General features: G+C 34.1%; 1 protein-coding gene across 12 annotated transcripts in view; it reads left to right on the top strand.

Annotated features, from left to right (window-relative positions):
- Positions 1 to 26,852, top strand: part of tmod (tropomodulin) — a 69,632-nt gene that overhangs the window by 31,180 nt on the left and 11,600 nt on the right. For 4 of the 12 annotated variants that reach the window (XM_069056962.1, XM_069056971.1, XM_069056966.1 and 1 more), the window contains exons 2-8: positions 15,247 to 15,399; positions 15,486 to 15,653; positions 15,707 to 15,830; positions 16,517 to 16,737; positions 16,790 to 17,041; positions 21,724 to 21,871; positions 22,020 to 22,060. In XM_069056962.1, coding sequence (XP_068913063.1) covers positions 15,247 to 15,399; positions 15,486 to 15,653; positions 15,707 to 15,830; positions 16,517 to 16,737; positions 16,790 to 17,041; positions 21,724 to 21,871; positions 22,020 to 22,060 — 1,107 coding nt within the window. Of the gene's footprint in view, positions 1 to 10,885; positions 11,143 to 14,964; positions 15,124 to 15,246; positions 15,400 to 15,485; positions 15,654 to 15,706; positions 15,831 to 16,516; positions 16,738 to 16,789; positions 17,042 to 21,723; positions 21,872 to 22,019; positions 22,061 to 22,298; positions 22,396 to 25,751; positions 25,825 to 26,852 lie in introns of those variants that run through there. The other 8 variants (XR_011161770.1, XM_069056964.1, XM_069056967.1 and 5 more) reach the window with 5 other exon arrangements.

The following is a 26,852-nucleotide window of genomic DNA, read 5'->3' as shown; positions in this document are numbered from 1 at the left end:
TGGCTTAAACTCTTTAGAACAACGCATACTATCACATGTTAAAAGGAACGCTTCAACTTCGAAAACATCCTGTATAAAAAATAAGCAATTTACAATAAAAGTTGTTATAGAAGATAAATTAAAGGAAAACTTGATGTAAATTAAATTGTCACAAGGAAGTCTAGAAACATATTATGTCAGAAGGATGAGAAACTGTAAAAAATAAGAGAGAAATAAACAATGAAAAAAGGTACCTAAATACTGCAGTAAAGGAAAAATAAGAGAATAAAAATGGTTATTTTTATATTAAGTGCGTCAAGTGAATGTTTTTGTGCATGAAAAGGTCTTTCATGGTGAGACGCAGGTCGAGGCAGTAAAAAAAATACCGGATAGGGAATTTATTTTTCTTCCATTGGCAACATAAAGAATCCAAGAAGTGATAAAAGTCAATCAATTCCTCAAATATTCAAAATCGTTGGCGTCCTTTCGGGTATTCCTAACCCATCGCTTGATAACCCCTTGGCCTCTACTGAATTACATAATGTGCAGCTTGCGATAAAGGATACAAATTTACCCGAAATCAATATTTCACACTTAAAAAATTGTAAAAAAATTCCACATGACATTGACATTTTGTGCTGCCAATTTAAAATCTTTCATTAAAAATTCCTGTTTCGATTTTCTTGCCTAAGCAGGGCTAGGGAAATGGCATTTTCCAGACGATTTAGACGAATGGAAAATCAGTTTTTCTAGACGGATGCCGAAAAACAATATTTTTTCTATAATTGCTTTCACAACTAAATTTTAAAATTCAAATTTTTGTAGGAAACTGAAGTATCAACGGCAGTGACCATATGTACTAATAGACAACAGTGTGTGAAGTGAAAAACAAAAAAGCTAACTAAAAACTCTTATGTATTGTTTCTATAGTTTCAATCTTACAATAAAGTAAAAATAGTATTTTATTTATCGAGTTCGTGTGTAAATTAGGCTCTTTACGGCACGAGTGGGCCAGTTTACACACGAACAACTTGAATACAACGTTTTTTTGTTCGATGAGTCCCTTAAAGGCTCCAAATTGCTTAAAATCTTTAAAATTAACTTTTGATAAGTTGTGACATTTATCAAAATCCGTTCACGCAGGAGAAAATTCTCAAATTCTGACAGCGTCGAACAAAAAAAAAAGTATATGTAAGAAAATGACCCACTTCACGCATAGATAACTGTGCGTGAATCCCAATTTTTTTGAATCAATTAAAGAAAAAATAAATTTTGATACTGGTTGTTTCATGCAATTTTTAAGGTTATTTTTAATTATTGAAATAACGAATAACTCGGTGAAGACAAAATTTTTAAGGTTATATTTTTAATAATTAAAATAACAAATAACTCGATGAAGACAAAATAAATAGTATATTGTACAACTTGAGCTAAAAAGTGAATATTTTACATGAGGGTTGCTCAATCACACGAGTGCGAAACATCTTTTCCGAGCGTGCTGTATGTTATACTTTTCGAACGACCACACTTTTTAACGATTTACTTAACTGCCAAGGTAGGTACTTTTTATTTGACGTTGGAATCAGTGTTGACAACTTTATTGCATGGTTGGCGGTTGCATTTGCGCGTGCGAATTTTTGTATACGGACTTTCCAGTAGAAAATTGTTTGTTTAATTAATTTTACTTTTTGATCGCCGGAAAAAAATATTTAAATTAAAAATATCCATTCAAAATAAAAAATTATTGAACTAGACAAAAAGAACGGAAAACTAGCTCACAGAGAAAGAACTTAATTCGAAAAAAAAAGACTTTTGCATATTGTAATGAAGTAGCACTTTTTTTTAATAAAAAATCCTATATAATGAAAGTAGTACTTTTTTGCATTATTTTATTCCATCTCCTTGGAGATTGTCAAAGCATACCTACCTACTTTTTTTTTTCATAAATACTTTTAAGCCAAATTTCTCAACTTACGATATTAAAAAAAATATCGTTACAACACGTTTTCACTCATTTGCTCGGGCTACGTCCTCGTTAATCAAATTGCAAATTCATGAAAAAAAGTATGACTTTCATAACTAGTTGTACAAACAACTATTGTTGGATCATTCATTATGTTAGAAAATTATCACGAAACGAAGTGTCGAGGACAGACAATGCTATGTTTATCCAGTGTTTTATAATTTATAAACTTTTACAATGGTTAGATTATTTTTAATTACTATTACAGTCTTGTTCTGGAGTCTAGGTGGATTAAAAAGTGTAGAACCAACTCGTGACAGAATTTGCTCTTTATTAATTTTTAAATTTATTAATATAGACTGTGTTCAACTTTTTTATGATCACGTTGATTGATATTAAATTTAACCGAAAAAATAAAAAAAAATGCCCACAATGAAATTAAAATTTATCTTCAAAGGGAATAGAAATGTCTGTTCGGGTGTGATGTTTTTTCCCGGCAACTTTCAGTTTTCCTGCCTTCTATGTACTTATACCACGAGTTCTTCTTTTGTTTCGCGAATCCCATATAACAATACAAGTGTGTTAGGCACTCTTTACTTACTTGAGAAATTCCTCTGTATGAGACGCCATAAAAAATCTGCCGCAAATCCCTTTTAAACTTTCATCACTAACTCCCAAGGAATCGGCGAATCACTATACGGGAACCCCCGAAACGAAAATATATTTTAGACTAATGGATTAACAAATATTTTACGATTACTAACTGTCAATCGATCGGAATTTATTTTCAAAAGTGATTCAGCTCGATCGAAATAGATTCCAACCATCCATAACTTTATTTTGTCAAAATTGCCAACTTTTGACCAGACATTGTATGGGTGGACCGGTGCAACGTACTAATAAAACAATTTTAGCCTAAGCTCAAAGCGAAACGAACGATCACTGCAATTTGGCTATTCCATAATTCCACCAATCCGCCCAACATAAACATCATTAAGCCAGCTTAACTATTGATTGACAGTTGACAAGTTCTCAAAAATAAATCTCCAATAACCCAAAAATAACCACAATTGAGATGCACCATCTATTTCTAATTAATTTCTTTTCCGGTCTCCGTGTCTATGTCCGTCGCCCCTAGTGCAAAAACTTGACAACTGAGATTCCTTCCTCGTTCCACTTTCCTCGACATCCTCGATTTGCATTGCGGTCGATTCTATTTGCAGCGCTGTCAATACAGAATCAGAAATGTATTTTTAGTAAAAGGAGTTTGTTTGTTTTGTTGCGTGGACTGCGATACCGTCAAACTAAAATAGAACACCATCGACATGACATTTAGCAATAATTTCGAATTTTTCAACTTCACGACCGTTAAATTTATACTGCGACGGCCTATTGGTAAAGATCAATTAAATCGGGTTACGACTCTACGAAATTGCCATTACACACTTGACACGATTAAACAGGAGTTTGCTCAACAAACGTTTGTTTAGAAAATTTCTGTCTTTAATCTTGGCGTCATATTGTGGTAAAGTTGCGTTGGTTTTTCTAGGCCGGCTTTGAAGTGGTGTGGATCTCGAGGTTCAGTTTGGGGACCTCTTCTGTTCGTCTTGTTAAATTGATTTCGATAGATGAAAGAGGGATTCAACGTATCTCTAAGTGAAAAGTAGATTTTCAGGGCATGCTCGAAAATATATTTCAAGGAAACAATTTTATTTATGTTATTAAAAGGTCGCAGGGTACTCAGCAAAGATCACAAGAATTTTTACGTAATTTATTAGTATCTAAGAGGATTTTGTAATTTTGTCAAGAAAGGTCAAAATCTGAAAAAACTACAAATACCTAAGTAAATAAAAACAGAGCTACTGATAATAGTAGTTTATTTGACGAGTTCGTGGGCCTTTAAAACGCTCGTTTCACTCGCGTTTTACACTCGTGCCAAAAAACCCAAATTTACACACGAACGAGTTGAATACAACATTTTTTTGTTCGGCGAGCCCCTTAAAGGCTCCAAATCTTTATTAAAATTAGCTTGACGTTTCATTTTGACAAGTTGTGACGACATTTATCAAAATCCGTTCACACAGGAGAAAATTATCAATTTCTGACAGTGTCGAACAAAAAAAATATTTTCTACTTCGGAAATTTCTTAGATTTCATACGTTAAAGAATTTTGTTATTCTTATCTTTATTTTAATTTTTTTCTATTGTTGGTTTTTTTCAGTTATTTATTACATATCCAATTCCCTCTTGGCAACTTCGGGTCGCTCTATCATCTCTCCTGAATTGCTCTCTTTCTAATTCTCCTTTTGATTTTGATATCTTTTCTTCGACGAAAATGTCCCGAAAATGGCGCACTTCCAATGCACTACGGTGTAGAAGAGATTACCATAAACGTGAGAAAAATGTTAAAAAAATTCAATTGTACTTATTTTCTGATTTGGCGGTCTTTGAAAGTGGCAATTAACAGGTCAATTATTTCGAAATAAATGTATTAAATTGTCATGAAAACTACCTCTAATCGTATATATTATCACAAAGTACAAGATCAGTCACTACCAATATTCGATCCTGCATAATAGAGAATTTAGAAGTTTAGGAAATCGTAAAAATTATTTTAAATCCACTAAGGCAACACTGCAAGGTAATGATGTAATCTTTGTTTACATTGTACTATCATTTTTGCAATAATTGATTTTTTTGTCTGAAAATTTTTTTTCAAATTTTTTTCATATACTACCTCGATCAGGTAGTAAGTAGTGAGTGCGCCATTTTCGGGACACCTCTGGATACGTACTTTAACCTATTATTCTGTTGATATTAAAGGTTTTTTTAATCAACAATCACCTTATAATTTTATCCACACTTATGAACCGTCTAAAGTACCAGTTTATCCACTAGTAGAATAATGAAATTACTTTATTCCACTAGTGGGATAATGAAAAATACAATCTTAAATCAATTACATTTCGTTCTTTGTATTATCATATTTCACTTCGTTTCCATTAATAAGAAGCTTGTTTCAGTACGTCGACCACATGGATAAAATTGCATACTTCTTCTTCAAATTTAAGGAATACGATAACAGGACTTCCTCATTTACGTCCCGTTTTTCATTCCATTAATTAAATTCAGAAAATATTTTTTCATAATGTTCCCCGGATTTCGCAGGCAATAATTGGAGAGTTGTTCCTTCAGCTTCCTCAAGGATTATATCAGGAACAGAATAACTTTCTTGCATTTTTCACCAACTTGACAAATTTTTACAAACGGAGTCGATAAACAATCGAAAATAAATAGCAACCATTCAACAACTCCCGATATTTTTTAAATTAATTTCAATGATTTTTGAGGTGACAATCGTTGTCAGAGCGAAATGTCAAATCATTTTTTGATATTAAAATCACATGAAATTCCAGCGATTTTGATTCTAAATGAGTGTGATTGTGGATAGTCGCGTTTTATCCACTTAAGAAAATTAAACGCTCGACTATCGTCTCGCGTTTAAAAACATTCTTGCGAGGATAAAACGCTATCTAAAACACTTAACTATTAAAAATTAAGAATATCGCAATTTAGTTTATTAATCTTTTCCTGAACAATTTCTCATTATTTATCCGATTCAGGTTGTTCCAATTATTTATTTCGTTTTCAATTTTAAAAGAAAGCTAAAAATATTGCATGAATGTATCACAAAAAAAAGTCCCACAGATTTAATAATTTTCAAAAATTCAGAAGTGAAGGAAAAATTGTCAAAATTGATTTGTTGCTTATTTTCACGATTTTAATTTTTTTCTATTTTGTTTTTGATATTTTTTACTTTTTCTATTCTTTTCTGATACTTCTACTGTTTTTCGTTGTTCTTTAAAGAATTTTTGACAATTAGAAAGCCAAAGAGCTCATTTTTTGCTCCTTCTATTGTTTTATTTTGTTTTTTTTTATTTGCAGTTTTTTGTCACGCTCTCTTCGTTCCCTTTTGGCAGATTTACATTTCTTAGAATATGTATTTTTTTCAAAATACATTTTTTTATCTTTATATTTTTCCTTTAAATTTTTTATACAATTAGAATGCTAGAGAATGGCTAAATATAAATATAAACATTACATTTTATTTATTTTAATCTCATTAATTTTATTTTACAATAACTACAGCGTGATCAACAATGACTTAGTCTGTTGGCAATGAAACAATTGAAAAATATTGGTGTTTTTTTTTTGTCTCGTAATTGGCACTGACCGGATGTTTTAACTTGACACGACATTAAAAAAAATTAGGTTATGTCGGTTATGTTTTATGCTATTGTGTACAAAAATGAACCTTTGATGGTAAATTTCAAATTTGCCTGTCAACACTGTCAAAGTTGACAACCGGAAATGCATTTAGATTACAGTGGTACCAAAATAATTCAAATTGTCATTGTTTCTTTATTATATTCAGATTTTTAATTTTTCCTACAAAGTTTGGCATTCCACTAATGTTTTTTTTTATAAAATATTTTCACGTCTATTTTTTAATTTTAATAAAAGTCAGGCATGGATAAATTGTCAAAATTTATTTGATCATCTCTTCAGTTATTTTTATTTTTATCTACTCTATTCTTTTCTGTTATTTATGACTTTTTCAATTTTCTTCTGATACATTCAGATCCCTCTAAAATGTTTTATTTTATTTCTTTATTCATTTTTTTTTCTAACATTAAACATTTTTTATATTTATCATTCTTCCCTTTTTGTTTTAAGTTTTTCTCTGTCTTCAGATATTCATAATATTTTCAATTTTCCATCTTTTGACAGATTCATCTGCCTTTAATGTGTTTTCTTTCTACTAAAAACCTCCATTTTTTATATTTTTAATTTAAGTTTTTATACAGGGTACCGACAAATTGATTGTCTGGTCCAGCTTGCTATGAAAACTTGTAAAATTTTCAATCTACTGCTTAATTCTGAATGTCACATTTTCAGGTTAGGTTGTTGACTAAATCCTACCCTCACAAATTTTGCTAGTCTGTTTATCTCTGAAACCGGGCGTATTTGCAAATTTGTTTTGAAAAATTCAGATTTTTGGTGTTTATTAACTGTGATAAAACGAATATAAGGAACGGAAACTATTGAAAAGCGCGAATAAAACGCCATTCATCTCAGAAGTGACACTTAATAATAAATTAAAATTGGGCATTCGGTTTCAAAAAGGCGGTACAATAATATTTTTTCCAAAGCTGGCTTGATCCGACAATCATTTATGGATATCCTGTATACCTAATCATAGTGCCAGAAAATGGCATAAATAAATAAATTAGCTTCTGCATGAAAAATTTTGACTTGGATTTACTTTTTGGTCGTCCAAATTTTTTTAATTTTTAAATTGTATTCTAAGGTTTGACATATCTACAGGTGTAGATTCCTTGTAACACGAGGTACTATACATTATTCTTAAGAATTTTAGCCTAAATCTTCTTAGTAAAATGTTTGCATTAACGGAGATAATTGATTGTATATTTTAATTGTTTTCTGAAATTTTGAGTTAGGTACTAGATTAATAACTGAAGTGGCCCAGGATGGTGTCTTTCTGGAAATCGGTCTGCGTACTCTCTGGACGCCGCCGCTGCATTCTGATAACGTGACTGATAACATTGCCCACATACATTAGCAACATATCTGTGAGCTCATTATTTTCGTAATGATAAAGCCATTCCGACTAATTAGGTGACAACTCTGACAGTATTTTTGATTAACGTCCATGCTTATTTGATTTTTTTGTCCATTTTAATTTCTAACAAATCAGCGCAAATTTGAGCAGGACCGGTTTCAAACATTTAAAAAAAATTAACTTATTGTATCGTCATTGCCGTACACATTTTACTAAGGTGATTTTGGCTAAAACTCTTTAGAACAACGCATACTATCACATGTTAAAAGGAACGCCTCAACTTCGAAAACACCCTGTATAGTCGGAACTTTATAGATGTGGATTGGGGACTTGTCGTTAAGTTGGCACTACCAAGAAAAGTAACGAGGCGCGCTTATAAGTAAGGTATTTGGAATTTATGACAGATTTCTCACTAATGTATGTACAGTTCAGTCATAAGTATTAAGCGACCTTGAGTTTGATAATGCACATCTAAAGCGTTTTTACAGTAACGTGAGTTTTTGATAATAATAATGGAAAAGTGAAGAAAAAACATCTTCATGGATCAGTTGGTAAAAATGTTATAATTTCATTTTTACTGTGAGGCTTAATTTCCAAAAAAACAAAATAAAAAAGTATGAAGATGTGAAGAAATCATAAAAAATAGTTCTGGTCAACAAGACGTTTAAATATTTCCGAAGTTATGAGTAAAAATAAAATTTTTGATGTTCCAAAAAATTTCAGAAATTCGTAAATAAACTAAAACTGTTACCGAGGAACTACTCCACTTTTATTAATTTCTAAATAATCCGCTTTGGACGATTTCTGTGGAAAATGATATAATACGATAGTTGTAGATCTGTTCGTGAAGTTGAAGAATGCGGCCTAGGCTACCGGATGGAGCCCCGCCAACAAAAATAAAAATATATTCCCATAAGCATTATCGAATCTCGTTGTTACAGCCGTGATTTATGAATAAATCCACCATAAATACATATTGGAAGTTGGCACCGTGAGGTTGCTGACCCGCAAGCCATTAGTTTTTGGCAAATCGTTGACAAGGGTCGGGCCGAATTAGTCGCTTTTGTATTTCAACAAGCCGACCGTAAATAAGAAAATAATCGTGTGCGCCGAAACGATTTCCTGGACTGTCAAATCAAAATTTTTTCGCGTAACAACCTGTTGGACCATCGGAAGAATTTGCAGCTAGGCCCACGTAAATAGCCTGTTCGCGGTTTATATTCGCCTAAATTTAGAACCGCTTCCCGCAAACCACTGTACGGGACCGGCGTTGGTGCGAATCGAATTTTCAAAATGGTTTATGATTTTGGGAAGCGTCGGGTGCGCGGTCGACGACGGATTTACAAATATGGCGGTTTTCCAGAAACCAGAAAACTGGGTCTAGGAAGTCGACACTCAATTTTGGAAAATTACTGGAAAAACAAAAACTTTCGACTTCGTCATTTTATTTATAGGATCAAGTGTGAGATTGCTTATTATTTGGTATCCGACCTTCGAACAACAAAATTTATAAAAGTTATTTTCATGTATGCACTTTAAACTGTGTTTCTTGGTATTTATATTCCGTAAAATATGTCAACAGATGGTTTTCAATACACAAAAATAAATAATAAAGATCGCCAATTTACCAAGGTCAGATTTAGATTCAAGTTGGATACAATATAGATTCCAACACCTCTAACATTTTTGTCCAAAAATTATTAAAACGAACTTTTAATCATTCTAAAACAGAGATGTTTTATTTTTAGACAAATTTCGATTAACGCTTGATTGGTTACTTATCTTATCATATACAAATGTAACACCTTTATTTTTTTCCAATTTATCACACCAATAAAGATACCTACTAATTTAATACTTATCAAATCATCTGCAGATGAAATCAGTCTATAACTATAGATTATAATCTATATGGTTGTTAGGTGATATGTGCTGTTTATAAATGAAATTATAGTCGTACTGTTTTCTCAATTTGGTTGTAGGGCGTAAAATTTTATGGTACTTTAAGTTAAAGAATTTGCGAGGCTTATAAATCTTAGTTTACCACTAGCAGGTAATATTTTAAGCAATGTAAGCAGGGTTGTATTGTACATTTTGCAGATTTGTTTTGTATACGGCAAATGGCACGCGCCGCTTCCCAACCCTTTCAAACCCAATCCCGTTAATCGCTCATAATATGCAATAAAATTTTACGACCTACAACGAAATTGATAAAACAATAATATGGTCCAACAGAAAGTTCTGCAAATGAAGATTTGTTCATTTACCAAAGTATCTTTTCAGTGTTCAAAACCGAATCTAAAAAAAATTAAAGTACAGTCGATGGACAAATAAAACTGGGACAAAAATGACAATCACATAAGTCAAAATTTACAAATTTGCATCGTTTAATTACGGCTTTATCACAAATAGGTTAACTTTAGTAAGACATATTATATAGACACTGACAAATATATTGACAATTCAATGGTCTGATTTACATAGATTAAATTTTAAGTGTCCCAGTTTTATTTGTCCACCGACCGTACGTAAGGCAATTTTTTAAATTTGATTGAGAATATAACGGGTGTTTTTTTTAATTTGGCGTTGAAGAGTCGATTGTGAACGCACCACCGGATTACAACTCTGATCAGATGTTTAAATATAACTTCATTTTTTGCCTGTTTTTAATTGCAGTTTGAAAAATCTGTGTTTTTAAGACAAGTGGTTCATTCACAATCGACTCTTCAACGTCAACTTCGTCGCCAAATTTAAAAAAACACTCTTTGTAAACACCGTTCACGTTGTTTTGGCATAATGGATTGCCATTATTTATTTTTTGAACGTTGGACGAACCGTCACTAAAATGCCTGACATGCGGATCTATCAAAATGAACTTAACATGTTGCTGAATTTCCCGCGATGTCTAAGTATTCTTCTATTGCAAACTAGTAAAACTGACAACAATGCACTAAACATTGACGCTATTTATAACCTCAAACTTAGAAAAACATAAATTAATTCAACAGACAGCTTTACTACCAAATTAAATGCTAAATTTCCATGGCCTCCCATTATGCCAAAATAACATGAATGCATTTTAGATGTTGGAATTTAAGTAATTAGCATCATATTATTGAAAATAGCAATTTGTAATTTGTTTATTTTACCGTCTCTTAATTTTTATCTTTTTCCCCAACTTCTGTAGATTGTAATGTTACTTTTCGTCTGGCAATTAATCTTATCATATTTCGTTATCGCTTATGTCTCGCATGTTTTGTTTTATTAAATTTATATATTTTTATTACAAATTAATCACAGCTCAGTGAACTAGTTCAACTCCGTTTCGCCACTACAGTTGTATTAACTTAAACCAGTTTATCTTTGTGCCGTTGTTTAAAGTTATTATTAAAAATCATGAGTCAATTCAAGTGACGTTATTTCAAATTGTTTTTAAACAAGGAGAATACAGATCCAAAAATTAAGAAGGAAGATTTTAAAAAGAATCTTGAATGTGGGTGGTGGAAAATTCTCTGTTCAAAACTGAATCATTCTCACACATTTAGATTTATTTTAGGTAAGTGTTTGAAATTTTTCATCGCATTATCAAAGGGACTTGATTCATCAGTGTTCTATATCAATAATTCTTTCTTCAGAATTTCTTCTCTAATTCAGACAGACATGATATGATTTTGATTTGTTTCCTGTGCTGTCCTAAATAATCCTGAAATCATTTACACAAGTAAGCTTATTTATCGACCACTCTTTCTTCAAAATCTTAACATTAGAGGGTCAAGGACACTTCTGTCTGTGCTCCAGCTATTCCATGTAACGCAAAGGCAAACACTATAATTACATAATTACATAACGTTTTTGATTTACAATGCAAAAATTTCCGATAATAATGCGGTATCTGGAAAAGTGCCCCGAATGCTTGCAGCGTTTCCACGTTTGTACACTTTACATTTTCAACATTTATTGTATCTTGGCTGCCACCGAGTGCCAGCTATCTTCTTTGCATAACCTAATTTTTTTTTAATGTTGTATCAAGTTAAAACATTCGGTGAACACCAGTTACGAGACAAAAAAAAAAACACCAATATTTTTCAATTGTTTCATTGCCAACAGACTCAGTCATTGTTGATCATGTTGTATTCACAACAAAGCAACCATAAAGTAATATCAACAAGAAATTATTCCCTAGGATTCGAACTTTTAGGGAAATTACGTTTTTCATGTTGTATGCAACTAGAATTTTCAAAAGGAATTTTGAATGCTTAAGGTTGGTTACCCACTGATGTTGACGATTGACGTATTCGGTCAACTATCAATTGAGAGATTCTTTGCGCAAGTCCAACTAAATATACCGCCAGAAACCAAAACTGATTTGTAAAACGAAGAAACATCGATCAGTTAGCGCGAAATTAGCCATTTGCAACTGCTACAAGGAATAATTAATATGTAATAGTTAACACAAGCTAACTTAACCTAAATTTTGACATGGTTACGATATCTTTTGTTTGTCACCAGAAACCACATCCTCCAACCCAACCAAATTTATGGCAACCTAGTAACGAGTGTCCCTAAAGCCTAGGGACTAGGGAGTCATTTCTTGTTGATAAATCTATAGCTTACAATTGTCCACAAGTTATTAAAGATTCCCAAGATTTGGCAGTTTGGCACTTAATGAAAATATAAAAATTTAAACTTTATACAGGTATTCCCAAAAAAAAGACGAGTCCATAAGTCTCTTATTTATTGGAGGATTTTAATTATTTATACACCCAATTAAATGGTTATGAATAGGCTACAAAAAGGCGTAATAAATTCCCGTATAGCCCTAAGAGCTTCAAGGCTAAACTGTCAAAACCAATTTTTTTAATGGGAACACATAATTTTTTTTAGTAATTCTAATAGAGGTTTTTATTCTGAAAACAACAATGTATCACAAATATACACTTACATACCAAAAATACAAAAAAAAAAGTAAAAAACGCTACTATCGTCTATACTCCATTTTGCGCTAATCATTGGCCGCATATCTGCGCAATCCCATATGTTATTATTTGTCATTTGTTTTTCCAGCTAACTTAATTTGGTTATTACATTGCAATGCAGTTTGATAGCTTCTCGCTTGGTGTTCGTCATTTGTTTCAAAAGTTAGTGTTATTTTTTTTATGTGAAGTTATACTTGTGATACATTGTTGTTTCAGAATAAAAATTTCTATCAGAATTACTACAAAAAAATATGTATTCCTATTTGAAAAAAAATATTTTGACAGTTTAGCCTTGAAGCCCTTGGAGCTATACGTGAATTTAGTAGGCCGCTTTGTAGCCTATTCACAATCATTTAATTTGGTGTATAGATAATTAAAATCCTCCGATAAATAAGGGAGCTATGGACTCGTCTTTTTTTTTTGGGACACTGTATATCAATGTACTATCTAAATTTACTCATTGATTCCTTCTTTGCTATATGGAATCAAACTTTTAATTCTTTTTCTTCCAGGGCTTATTAATGGCCTCTGTTTTTTGGTCTTACTAATAAAGTAAAGACAGTTTTGCTCTTGCTTTGCACTTGCACTTCTGCTAGTGAAGTTTTATTTAAAAAATCAACACAAATAGATGGCATTGGGGCTGTTCTAACCAAACATTGGTTGATTCTAAATCTTCAGCACCCAATAAGTAATTTCCTTAAATTCCAAAACTCCACAGCCGAAATGAACTAACAGCAAAATTTGTGCTTAAGAGTTCAGAAAGTACTTAATGCTATGTCCATGTTAGAATGTCGTTTAAAAAAACGTAGGAGGAAGGTAAAGAAGCTAATGTTTGCAAATGACCAACCCGACCACCAGATTTCACACCCCTAGAAATGTTTTGGAATGTGTGTGCCATGGAGTGTGGCAACGCCAAATAATATTAAAGCGTCGGCGAGATGAAAATGAAATTTTGAATACATGGTTTAACATCCAGCCAAATGTAACGTAAACTCCTGTTTTATACATAGATTCTATTTTCTGCAATTTTTACATTTAAGTGTCACAATTTGGCTTTCCTTTGTCACATCTGAATCACTGTGTAGTTCCAACAGTGTCTCCATTAATAATATTTAGCAATTCTGGTTCTTGGTAGGATCAAAGCCGTGTCCAACATCCATCCATTCGTTCAAATAATTACTCGTAGAATAAAATAAGAGAAATGTAATTTAATTGTGTCAGAGGTGATAGTACTAATGGCACTTTCCTTATTTAGCCATTATTGTGAGGCATGGTTTTATCTGACAGTCAGCTCACACGCTGTAGTGATTCAAATCGTCTACGTAAAGTCTTCTTTCAAGCGCAACCAAAAAGTTCAATCCAGCATCAAATACTAGTGCCCAAACGAAGCTCGCGTTCGCTCCTCTCATTTCGTCGCAACTCTAAATCCTCCACAACTCAACTTACTGTTCTTGCGCTAAGTGATCCTTTTTTCAGCTTTCTTACTTCCTGCCATAAATCTCTTCGTCTGTTGATCCCATGCGAACACGTGCGTCTCGTTTCGCTCTCGCTTACCTCCACGAAGGTAACGCCGTGAATGAAGCTGTAGGTCACGGGCGTCGCCATTTTGCAGCAGGAAGGCCAGTGGCCGCACGGCGCGTACTATAAATAATCGGTTTCGAGCGAATCTCCAAGTATAGCGCGTTGGAGGGATGCCAGAGCGGCCTCTGTTCCGGCCCCCGGACCCCACGCCCGGCTTTTCCACGGTGTACTACCAGACGCGTGACCTTGAAACGCACCGAAATCATAAATTTGTGCTCGGTTTGGGTCGGCGCTGTTGTTTGTGTCGGCGGCGAAGAGCTCCCGTGGTGGAGGAGGCGCCAGGACTGCGAAAAATTAATCCCAACAATGCGGGAATATTAATGTTGCATAAAACTAAAACGTGACACGGTATTGTCCCCTGTAGGGGCGATTTCGGTAAACTTTCACCCTTTTAATTAGTAATGCACCAAGCACCATTGGCCAAGCCATGAAGATTAAATCATTCAAAGAAAAAAAATACAATTATGTAATAGTAAAGGCCATAAAACGTTTCAACATGTTCTCCACTAAAAGAGAACTGTTTTCTTTAGGAATTAATAAATTAAATTTTTGTTATTTAGAATGACAGCTGAATCTAACCTTAAAAGTAACTAATAACAAAATCCTGCATTTTACGTGCCTTAAACACTTTTGACTACTTTTTGAACCAACGAGATTTCTGCTGCTGTAAAGAACAAAATGCTAACAATGTCGACGTTAATTGATTCATTCACTTGGGACCATTTTTACGTTTGCGAACACGCTGTATATGAGAGAACTGTCAATTATGTGCACTGAGAGCACTGTCAAATGACGTATTCGTGATAATGAAGATTATATCTAATGAAAACCAAACATTCTCTGTTTCATTCTAACCAATGCATCGATCCGATTGTCATCTGTTGTAAATGTAATCCGTCAATCGATCGTGCCGACGAAAATTAGGGTCAAAGAGAGTTCTGGGTGTGGAAAAAACCTAAATTTCTTTTATATTCTATCAGGTAAAGTAGTCCCACGAACATCAAACCCGCATGAATGGTCAATTTTTTAAAGCAATTGTCATGTGTATCCACCCATGTTACGCCCATTTTAGCAGGTTAGTTTAACCAAATTGTCTTTTGCAGACGTCCTCCACGACGAAAACAACAACAATGACCACGCCAGCCAAGCTTTATGGCAGAGATCTCAGTGAATACGATGAAATAGATGTAGATGAGCTGTTGAATAAGTTATCAGCCGAAGAAATTAACATATTAGCCAAAGAAGTAGACCCTGATGTAAGTGTCACTTAGAGGTTACCAGTTTAAGCTTATTTAACAGACACTGTTTGAGCTTGATGTATAACTGAGAGATGTGTTTTTAGGACACATTCTTGCCCCCATCACAGAGGTGTAGTTATGACTGTGAGAAGGAAGCCACAGGTCCTCTAAATCGAAAGCAACTGATCGATCACATCAATAAACAAGCTATTGAAGAACCTGACAAACCAGAACTTAAACCTTATGTTGCTGGAACTGTCAGAGGCAAGAAGGTATGTGATTTGAAGTTTAACATTAAGGAAGGATGAATGTGTGTGAATTGTAGTGGATTCCACCACCTCCACCTGTTAAAGAGCAAGAAGCAGAAGAGCAAATCGCAGTAGATTTAGGGGATGAGTATGAACAGGCTTTGTCCCTAGCAACACAAGAGGAAATTATTGATTTAGCTGGTGAGTCAACCCTTCCAAGTATTGGTCCGGTTTATTGGTAATTCATGCAGTTAACACAATTTTACTAATTTGAACCAATTTAGATTTAAATAACAATGATGTAATATTTACATCCAATGTGTAAGGTAGGCAACCAATTAAACTCAAGTGCACTGAGAGAGTCTAAATTTACAGATTTCTGTAATGGAAACTTATGAACATATTTTTCTTAAAATAGGGTTTTCTACGTATTTGTGTTGGCTAAATGAATATCCTAGTATAAGTAAATTGCATCCTTTATTTTCTGAATAGCATAAAAGTAAAATTTTGATAGAGATCGATTTTGAGGTTATGTAAATTTTTATCGATAATTCGAAAATTAATGAAAAACCATGAAATCCAACTAATTTTCGTATATTGTGATATAACTCTATAACATAGACCTATCAAAATAGTATCTATTCTTTATTTTAATGTAAAATGGGAAAAATAGACTGTGGGAATCCCAGAGTTGCAAAGTAAAATCAATTTTGTGAAACCCTGTTTTGTAAATGCGGAAGCAATTTTCGCGGAAACACTCGGTCTAGATTTCACACATCGTCAGCCGCTATTTCGGTTCGCGTTTTCTTTTTAATTAAAAACACTCTTCCCGCTTTGGCAGCTGTCAGTTTGGCGAATTGATCACTAATTATTTACCTTTATCGCAGCTATTTTGGGTTTCCACTCCATGATGAACCAGGACCAGTATCACGCATCACTATTAAACAAAGGTCAGCCGATTGGGTTGGGCTGGGACGGCATCACAAAAGCGTCAAAACAGAAAATATACCCGATGGAACCTCCCAACATGACAGATCCAGATGAAACAATAAAAAAAGTGCAGGACGACGACCCCAAATACATCGACCTCAATTGGAACAACATCAAGGTAGATGAGCGGGAAACGTTTCGGTTTCGGTTCGTAACGAGACATTTTGCAGAACATATCGGACGAGAAGTTCGAAAGTCTGTTCGAGGCCCTCGAGAATAATACGCATCTGGAGACGTTGTCGCTGGCGAATGTGGGATTGACTGACAAAGTGGCCGACAAGTTGGCGCAAGCTCTAGAGAAAAATAACACTCTAAGGGTGGTTAATGTAGAAACTAATCTGATCACGCCCAGTGGGATCGTACGTCTGATCAAGTCGTTGCTGAAGACGAAATCCGTGGAAGAGTTCAGAGCGTCGAATCAGGTGAGTAAAGTGTCTTGGATGGTCTACGCACGTGGGTTATGTTGGCTGAACTTGTGGAATTTCATATTATCAAGTATGGGAATGGGTTGGTAAAGAAGCAGACTATCGGTCATGAGCGCCTCGTAATATATTTAATTAAAGTACATTTTAAAATTATAGTCCGATGTATCAATTAGTAAGAACAACTGTTATATTGCTATCTCTTTTCAACATAATGTAAAACAAGCTATTGAACTCTTTGTACGTATTGTATTAAGCCCGTCCCACTATGCATCTCGCTTTGGCATGTGGGATTAGAGCAAGACGCGAGTTGAACGTTCATTACTTTACTTAGCGACGTCAGATTTTTAGGTTAGGTTTTAACCACATTTGTGATGATTTTGTTTAATTTTACTTGAAATTTCCACCGTATGATGCCAACGAAAAACTACGCAGCAAGTTGACAGATTCAGTTGCAGAATTTGTAATTGCAAAAATAATATTGGAATTGCGCAGAAACTTACACGACTGGAAGTTTTTTATTAATTGAATATGTACAAAAATTAACGCCGAGAATTTCGGCCTCATTTATTATTCATTATCTGAAGCATCAGATCAGCTCCTGTTATGAAACCATTCCTTGATTCCGCATGCAAAATAATATACCGCTTCCTTTCAGAACCTGTGTGCTTGGCACATTTACCGCTGCCGTTATCCCAGGAACGTTTAAAACTTCCTGTTTTTACTGTTTTTTGAAAAACAAAATGTAAACCGTGGAATGAGTTTGCTGAAAAATCAAGAAAGCACGAAAGAACACAATTCAAAATCTCAAAAATTGAAATTTATAATGACATCTGTCTCAAGTTGCCAACATCAATTTTCAAATGTTGGCAATACCATACATTGCTGTCAAAAGCAGGAGCAGGTCATGTCGACTTCTTGATTCGGACTAACCCCATCGGACTATAATTGAAAAGTACATACGTGAAATGATATTCAAGAATATTTTTAATAAATACAAAGAAAAACAAACGATTCATTATTTGTAATGTCGAGTTCATTACAATCTGTCCAGTAGATAAAAAATTAAAAATCCACTAACACTGCATTCTACCTCGAAAATACGACCGACAACGTCGCCAACTTTTGTTTTTAGTGTGTTTGCAAGTGTCAGAAAAAAGCGGTGTTATGAATGAAAACTGTTGACAGTTGTTTTGGTCGTAGTTCATCGTGTTTTTCAAATTCTTCGAAGCAGTTAATGAGCGTTCGTTTTAATTAAGCGGTTAAAAGATTCCTCGTTTTTCGAGGTATTTTTCTAATTTGATGTTTGTGACAAACCGAATGTCAAATTTTGGCGGGAGGTTGGGTTCAAGCTTATTCTAGGGATATCCTTTTTCTGCCAACATAATTCAACAGGTGGTGGATTTTTGATTTTGAAACAGATTATAGATAGTACCTACTTTCTACTAATATGGTTGCCAGCTGTGATTTCTGTTCATATTCAACCAATTTTTATATGCATATTTGACAGTTACTGCAATTACATGTAGATATACATACTTTTCTTCTGATTTCTACTTCATACTATCTCCTTTGACATTTGTAATATTTGACACTTTGATATGATAAAATTGTCCCCAAAACATAACTTACGCCATTCGGTTTTGTAAAATGTACACTAACCGTAGAGGGATACTAACAAATGGGCAGATAGTAATGACCCCCAGGTACATATCTGGAAGAGATACTGGTTTTATTGAGTTTGTAAAGAGCAATCAAATTAATTTTTAATCGAGTTATCCATGAATCCGAAATCGTATGTCGTTACTTGAACTCCACGCTAGCTTGAAACACAGGTTAGATCTCGACATATCAGTCGAAAAAGACATACGGATTCAATCCATGGATGACTCGATTACAAATTAATTTGATTGTTCATAGATTATGAGAAAAATAAAATTATTATACATGGTGAGCAACAATTACTGTTTGAGTTGTACCTATTATCGTTTATTTCATTGTCATTATTGACAGCTGACATAAATTACAAATTTAAACGTTTTGGTTTTTGTAATCTTTTAATGATAATAATTGGAGTCATTTGGAACAGCACCTTTAAATTAAATGCCTTTTCCTTGGCTCTAACTTAACATAACCTAATTTTCAGCGATCTATCAAATTCACTTCACTTCCGGTGATGTGACAAATCTAGCCAACAGGGACGCAAAAAAGTCACCATACTTTTATTGCCAACTCAAACTGTAATTGTTGACTTGTTCTTGTAAAGATCAGTAACCGTCGGGCTTTCCTTTATTTGAATTGATAAATAAATATTATGGCTGAGGAAGGAAGGTATGAGGAACAACATTTTGATTTTAGAATAGTCATTCTTTGACACAGTGGAAAGTGCATAGTGTGAAACGGACATAACCTATTGCATGTTAAACACCGTTCACGTTGTTTTGGCATATGCATGATGGAAGGGCATGATTTATTTTTTTAGCGTTGGATACACTGTTTGATTTCCGTCACTAAAGTGCCTTCTAGATTCTAGAAAATTGTTTCTCAAAGATCGAAAATAACAACACTGTTATGTATTCATTAGTCATTAGAGTTGATAACATTTTACGACAATACATAAATGAAAAAAATTGAGAAAATTGTTCGAGATATAGAAGCAAGATATTAAGAAAAATCAAAGGATTTTGTTTCTTAATGAAGGTTACTTAACACGTAATAAAGAATGTTAAAAAAATTGGTCAAGTGGCCTAGTAGTTGCAGTTATTTTCGTTAACGCACCTTTATTAGCTGTCAAACCATATATCAAGGTCATTTATTCATCAAACAAACCGTGGTGTGCAAAAAACCATTTTTTTTCAACGAGAGCTTTCCTGATTTTCGTAGTGCAATATTATTGTTTTTACTTTAAAGTAATTATTTAATTTGCAATACAATTTTCTGAAAAGCTCGTTACTTTTGGTATAATAAAAAAACTGGATTTGATGTTCTTTGAAAATATCTTTTGTATGTGCTTGGAACCATTCATTGCACTTTCATCATTACCGCTGGCAAATAGAGTGAATTTAATAAACAGAAAATAGAAAAAGAGAAATCTTCTAAGTTATATATATGAGACTTCTTTTGAAACTATCAAAGAAAATCAGATTTCTATAAAGTCTCAATAGCTATTTATGCACCAAGGGCGTTACAACGATGATTACGCCCGGAGAACGATGAATCCAGCTCGAGGCCTTTAGCCCGAGAGATGGATATCGTTCGATGGGCGTAATCATTCGGTGACGCCGTGGTGCATACAAGATTTTATTTTTCACTATACCTGTTCTTAAAATAAAAAAAAATGGCATCTTTGCAATTTTGAATTGATGAGGGCGTTATGAATTCATTACGTCCGCTTATTCTTATTACGCCTGCTTATTCTTATTACGTCCTGTATTATGGTTGTTATGGACATGTTTACGTATTTCGTATCCTAGGAGTTATCATACAGTTATACTAAAGGGAAAAATAAAATTCTAAATGAACTCAAGGATCTGATCTTTTAGTGTTTTAAGAGTTTTTTCTTGGGAATTCTGTTAGATAAAATAAGATTCTTTGCGGTCATTTTGGGACTTCCGACGTATTTTCAGTTGTCTTTCAGCGTATCAAGAAAATCGTGTATTATTATTTTTTGGAAACATTTCACTAATTTATTTTTACGCCGATTCAATTTACAATTAACCTTTGTAAAAAAAAACGGTTTTCCAGCGAGGATTATTTTTAAATCTTATTTATTAAAACATCCTTTGGGGTCACCGAACGCGAGTGTCACATTGTTTTTATACTTTAATATAGGATTTATTTTCTAATTTTTTGACAGTACAGATCAACATTTTCAGCTTTGGGTATAACGCATTGCAACCAGAAACAAAAGCATTTTTTATTTGAGATGTCATAAATGAAACATAATGAGTGAGACAAAAACACAAGGCCACCTTGAGAATTAAAATTTTAACCGAAATAATAAAAAAATCTTGATTTTACCACTTGTAGTTGAACAAACAATTGCTACATAATTTTGATGTGGTGTCCCAATAGTATATTAAAGAACGAGTTTTATAAGAGTTGATTTGGCGCACGAGTCCCAAGTGTAGAAAACGAGCCGTAGGGGAGTTTTGTACGGGACGAGTGCGCCAATGCCCTTATAAAACGAGTTTTTTTATGTTATTTTTTAGAATTTGCACCCTTGTTTTAATTTTTAAATAAAAAAATTAAATTTTCAAATTCTAAGGAATTTTGTATTAATTGGTAATTCAAAGTAATGGATGCAACTACATCTGCAACAGATGTTAAAAAGTAGAGTTTGAACATTAATATTGGAAGTTTTTTGCTGTAAATGACAATAATACACTGAAATATTGATAAAAATTTTCTGGGAGATCTATTAAACCACGAGTGCTTTAATAGATAGCCATAAACGACTCCAAATTGAATACAATAATAGACCTATTCTAAAAATTAATTTCTGCCAAAATCCCATCACTTGTGAGTTAGTCTTTTGTTTTATCATCATTGGCAATACGACCAAGATCTTGTCAATCAATTTGTCCAAAAGCAAATTTATTTTCTCATTTGAATGTTCCTGTCGATGCGAAACCATGCCTCTTGATCCCGTCTGGCTAAACAGAAAAATAAAAATGTTGCAGAGATCACAAGTTTTGGGTAACAAGATAGAAATGGAGATCACGCAGTTGATAGAGAAGAACACGACGTTGCTGAGGTTGGGTTTGCATTTAGAATACAACGATGCTCGTCACCGAATCGCCTCACACCTGCAACGCAACATCGACACCAGTAAGTCCTAGCCTAAGAAAAATCCACTTTTGATTAATTTTTTTTTTTTTCAATTCGGTCGAATAACGACACATTTTCCACTTTTGTACCTACTTTATTTTTCTTTATGATTTAAACATTTTATTTTTTTTTATTTTTATTTTTATAGGTATTTATTTAGTGCTGCTCATGTCAGCTCACTGTTTCGAGGTAAAAACATACCCTACATGTTTACATTGTCTTGTTTGACATCGATAGTACACTTCGTCCAACCAATATAAAATACTTGACACTCTCTCTGGTCGAGTTTGGCGGTGGATCCGCCACAACGACATTCGCCCAATCACGCCACTCGTACAACAGATACGTCACTGACACAAACACAACATTTTTGTCCTGTTCTGTATATCTATTGTTATTTTATTTGTGTTCTCCGATCGCATTGTAGATTGCCGCAGTGTGAAAGCGAATTACCGGATCACTCTCGGTTCGGACGGCCACGCACTTAAAATCGTGAATACCGATTAATTCTGTCACCAGATGGCGTGAGTAATGGTTGTGCCCGGAGGATTTTTCAGTAAAAGAGCCCTTGTTGCGCTTTGAACGAATTTCGAGGGTTTTTCTTTTTTGTTCGTTTATTTGGTTTATGAATGTGCCTGATGCAATCTTGCGCACTACCCACCAGCAATTGAGGCCTTGCTGGGACATGTTACACTGTACTTTCAAAGAAAAAAAAACTGATCGAACGCGAAACAAGCCGAATTAGCGATTGGAAAAACAACCAGGCGGAAATCAGGTGCTACCGATGGAATCGAATTAAAATAAAACAGATCGCAGCGCTGCAAAGAACACACAAAAAATCGTGTCGCATGTGTGCGGTTTAATTTTTTTCAAATCGGAAATTGTTTCGTGCAGCAGATGAACTACTAATTTTATGATCCATTGCGGTCGGCCCGAACGCTGTGACCTTTATTCGGGCTCTTTTTTGCGCTATTAATAGAGCTTTCGGGTTGGAATAAAATAAATAAAGGTCAAAAGTTGCGTGGTTTTAATGCCCTCTTCCACAATTAAAAGGCCGAAGCTGAATCGTTGTGTGTAAGGAGAGGTGAGTGAGGTGTTCGCCGCACTGACTGCTCGTACTTTTTTGTCGGAAAGTTTCAGTTTGACTGGAAACAAATTCTGCTGCAGGAACGTAATAATATTGCTTTGTCTGATGGATTTTCGGCTAAAAGTGGAGATCAAAGCGAGGAAAGCTCGATAATTTCTCGAATAAAATTCGAATCGTAATATTTCGAAAGAATGCGAACGAGGCAGTGCACTGGATTAAAAAAGTTTTTCACTTTCTTTAAAAGGGGAATTTGTTGTAATAATTTTTGAAGAAGTTTAAATGTATGTATTTTTCTACTCCAATCGAATGATGCAATGTGGTCGACAAAAAATCAGACAAAAATGGGACAAGTTATGGAAAACTGTCTGTCATTTGCCAATCGTGACACTTTTTATTTTAAAAAATGGTTTTCACTCCAGAAGACAAAATACAAAATATTCATCGTATTGGTGACTTGTTTGTTGAAGTTTCGGTGAAACTTATCTTCCTCGTCGATGTTAATATGATCGAAGACCTTTTCAGAAGTTTTTTTCATATACATTCATTATACAGGGTGTATTAAAAATGGCGCATAGTGTCGTGCGATCCGTTAAATTTGTTATTAAAGTTGGCGCTGGAACTGTCAGAGCATTTCTAGTTTTGAACTGTCGCGACAAACGTCACATTTAATGACAGTTGTAAAACAGAATTAATTAAGGATTCGAGGGATTAAGAGAAAAATTACAATGGTAACGTTTATTTAAGCACAAACGAGCCCTTCGTTTAACTCCACTGATGATAGCATTTTGTATCATGATTTATATTAATTTATATACAGGGTGTTTTTGAAAGATGTGCAGAAATTTTAACCACGAGCTACTGGCTTCATGTAGAACTCGGAAAAAATATTTAAAAAATTCTATGTCAAAAAATAAAATGACATTTATTTTTTGAGCTACAATTTTTTTTTTATTGCTTTTAGTCTTCACGTTGTTCCACAACCTCGTAGGTAAAATTTCGGCACATTTTAAAAATACACCCTTGTTTATCATGTTTTATAAAATGTACGCCAATGCGAAGTGACTTATAGGAAATATGCTTTAAAATAAGGAAACCGCATTATGAAATTTAGGACCGTTTTACAATGGAGCATTTTACATTGCGTCAAAGAATGACATTGACGACCAAAATTTATTGCTCGCGACTGTACAATAAGTGTATCGATTCAAAAAGACCTACGGTTTCAGTTCCAGCGCCAACTTTAATAACAAATTCAATAATCGCTCGATATTTATGTCATGGGAATCTACATTGAAAATCATTTTTGCTTGTATTTCATCATAGAATCGTATGATGTAAATATTTTGCACCATTTTGAATACACCCTGTATATTGTAAGGTGATAACTTTGATGCAAATTTTTTTTCGAATTATGTTCTGAAAATTTGGACGTCGATATAAAATCTCATCAGTCATATTTTCAGCCTTCAGATGAGCAGCGCTGATTATAGCAACATTTTTGCCAAATCACCGAATAAAAAAAAATCTAACTCTTTAGTGATAATATTTATTACGCACGGCCGTGAGTAATGTCTTCTTACATCACGCAAAATTTCATTTCATTATCGGGTAAACTAAAAAGTGGCACAATATTCATTTGTCATCATTATTTTGAAATGTCATGATTTGCCAATCTGTATGTTTTTGATTAAAAAGAAGTAATAAACAAACAATAAAAAAAATGTATTTTTTTATATGCCGTCTGATCAAATAAAAACGCGACAGATTAGACCGTGACATTTCTGAAAGTATGTCTTGGATAACATGTAATTTTTTTTAGGATATAACTTCACTTTTTGTTCAATCGTAAGCATTATGTCACTATTTTGCGGTTGTTTAAAAAAAAAAACAAATACACATCAATCGATTTTTAAGATCTGAGACATACGTTAAGAAATTTCAAAACCAACTCTGGCCTGTTTTTATTAGATCACACTGTAATTTGTAGGAACATGAATATACCAGGATCATTTCAGATTCTTCATTGTGGTCAACATATCTGCATAAATTTGCTTGGCGGATAATCCTGTTAAAAATAGGTACTTCGGGTAGTAAATTGGATTTCACAAAAAAAAAGACCAACATTTCTAGTTTAAATTTTACGCTTCCTAGTCATTTTTTAAAATTAATTTACTCGAAACCTCTACTTCTGCAAAAAGTGTGGCACCATTTTTAATGGATTCATTTAGAGAGATTTCCACAAATTAATTCCTGTTAAGGTGTACCTACATCAACGAAACAAAAAACACCGTTCCGATAACTAGTTGGGAGTTGAGGAATAGTTTAGCAGATTTTCTTTTTGTTAAAATGTTTCACTTTGGCGTTCGTTCGTTTTGCTATCATAACCGACGACATTCCGTCAGACAATTACACCAATTAGAATCCGCGTTCTTCGTAAAATAGTTTGACGACGCCAGACCGGTGTTCTCGCAGTTCTGCGGTCTGAATTTAATAAAGTGTGGGGCGTACGTGCCTCAGCTTCGACTTTTCCATTTTCCCGTTCGGAGCTGGTGATCCCCGACCGACGTTATCGTCGACCGAGGCACCATCCATGCACCTATTTTCCGCCCGAGCGCGAACCATCAGGACCTTAAAGGACAATATCCCGCGAACATAACTCGACCCGGGCGATTATTAGACATTCCGGAGGTGGCAGCGCGGACGTCCCGACCTGCGACATTTTACATTGATCTAAACTAGATAACGTGAACCTGTTTAGTCCATCATTAGTGATATTTCTGTTTCTCCCGCCAGTTCGAAAAGACTTAACACTGCGACTGCAGTTCAGATTCTTTAATCATCGGAAAACACCCCTGATCAAGTGAAGGTACCAGTGTCGTGCAGTGCCATAACACACGAATAACACCAGGACTTAAGGGTGGCTTATTAACTCGGCTCGGGGGATGGAGGGTCGCATCAGTTTAGTATGAGCGTCGCGCCCTCCACACAACTGGAGTTAATAAGTCACGTGCTGTATTTACTAAAACGAGACTGTCACGCATTCACCTGCACATTCACAAGAGGCAGACATTACAGGATCCGAAACACATCCAGACGTGATTTTGCCCCGAGCGGAGTGTTTATTTTATTTTATTTTTATTTCGTTTTGTAAACGCTGTCGTCCGCGGTCCCGTCAGATTTTCAAAAAAACTGTTTTGACAACGTCGAACTTTTAAAAACAAAAAGGAACACGGACGGAGCTTCGATCTACATTCAAGTGTCACGCGATAGGATCTTTAGATCTATACTGTGTGACACAGAACGTTTATAAAACGACTGTTGCATTTCAATTTTTGACATTTGGTAGTGTCGAAAGAGCAAAGTTCTTTTTTTTAAATTTAAATCGAGAAAAAATTATCATTATACATATCAGGTATTCATTTAAATTTATCCTCAAAGTTGGCGTTGAAGAGTCGATTGTGAACACACCGCTCGGCAGTCAGCACACTAAAAACACAACAACGTAAAAAGTGAGGTTGGACTTAAACAGCTGATCCGTGATCTGTAATCCGTGGTACGTTCACAATTGATTCTTCAACGCCCACTTTGAGGATATATTTAAATGAACACACGATAGAATACTGAGATTGTGTAGTGTAGAAATTTAAAATACAAGGGTCATCGTTTGTTGTCCTTGACGTAGAAAGCATGTTGTCTCGACGCGCACATCCAAGATGCTAATTTAAAATTTGCGTTTTTTTTTTTTTTTGAGAAAAATTTAATTAACTTATTTCACAAGTTTATTTTTGCTGCGATGAAAACAAGCCTTTATCAAAAATAATATTCCAGTGAGGATTTGTTTTAATTCCATTTGGTAAATTTCCTTTTAGTTCGCTGTATTTAACATTTGTGTCG

Source organism: Tenebrio molitor, chromosome 8 (assembly GCF_963966145.1).
Source record: "Tenebrio molitor chromosome 8, icTenMoli1.1, whole genome shotgun sequence".
NCBI classification, from domain to species: Eukaryota; Metazoa; Arthropoda; class Insecta; order Coleoptera; family Tenebrionidae; genus Tenebrio; species Tenebrio molitor.
Note: the sequence above shows the minus strand (reverse complement) of the source record. Positions and strands in the feature narration are given on the sequence as shown.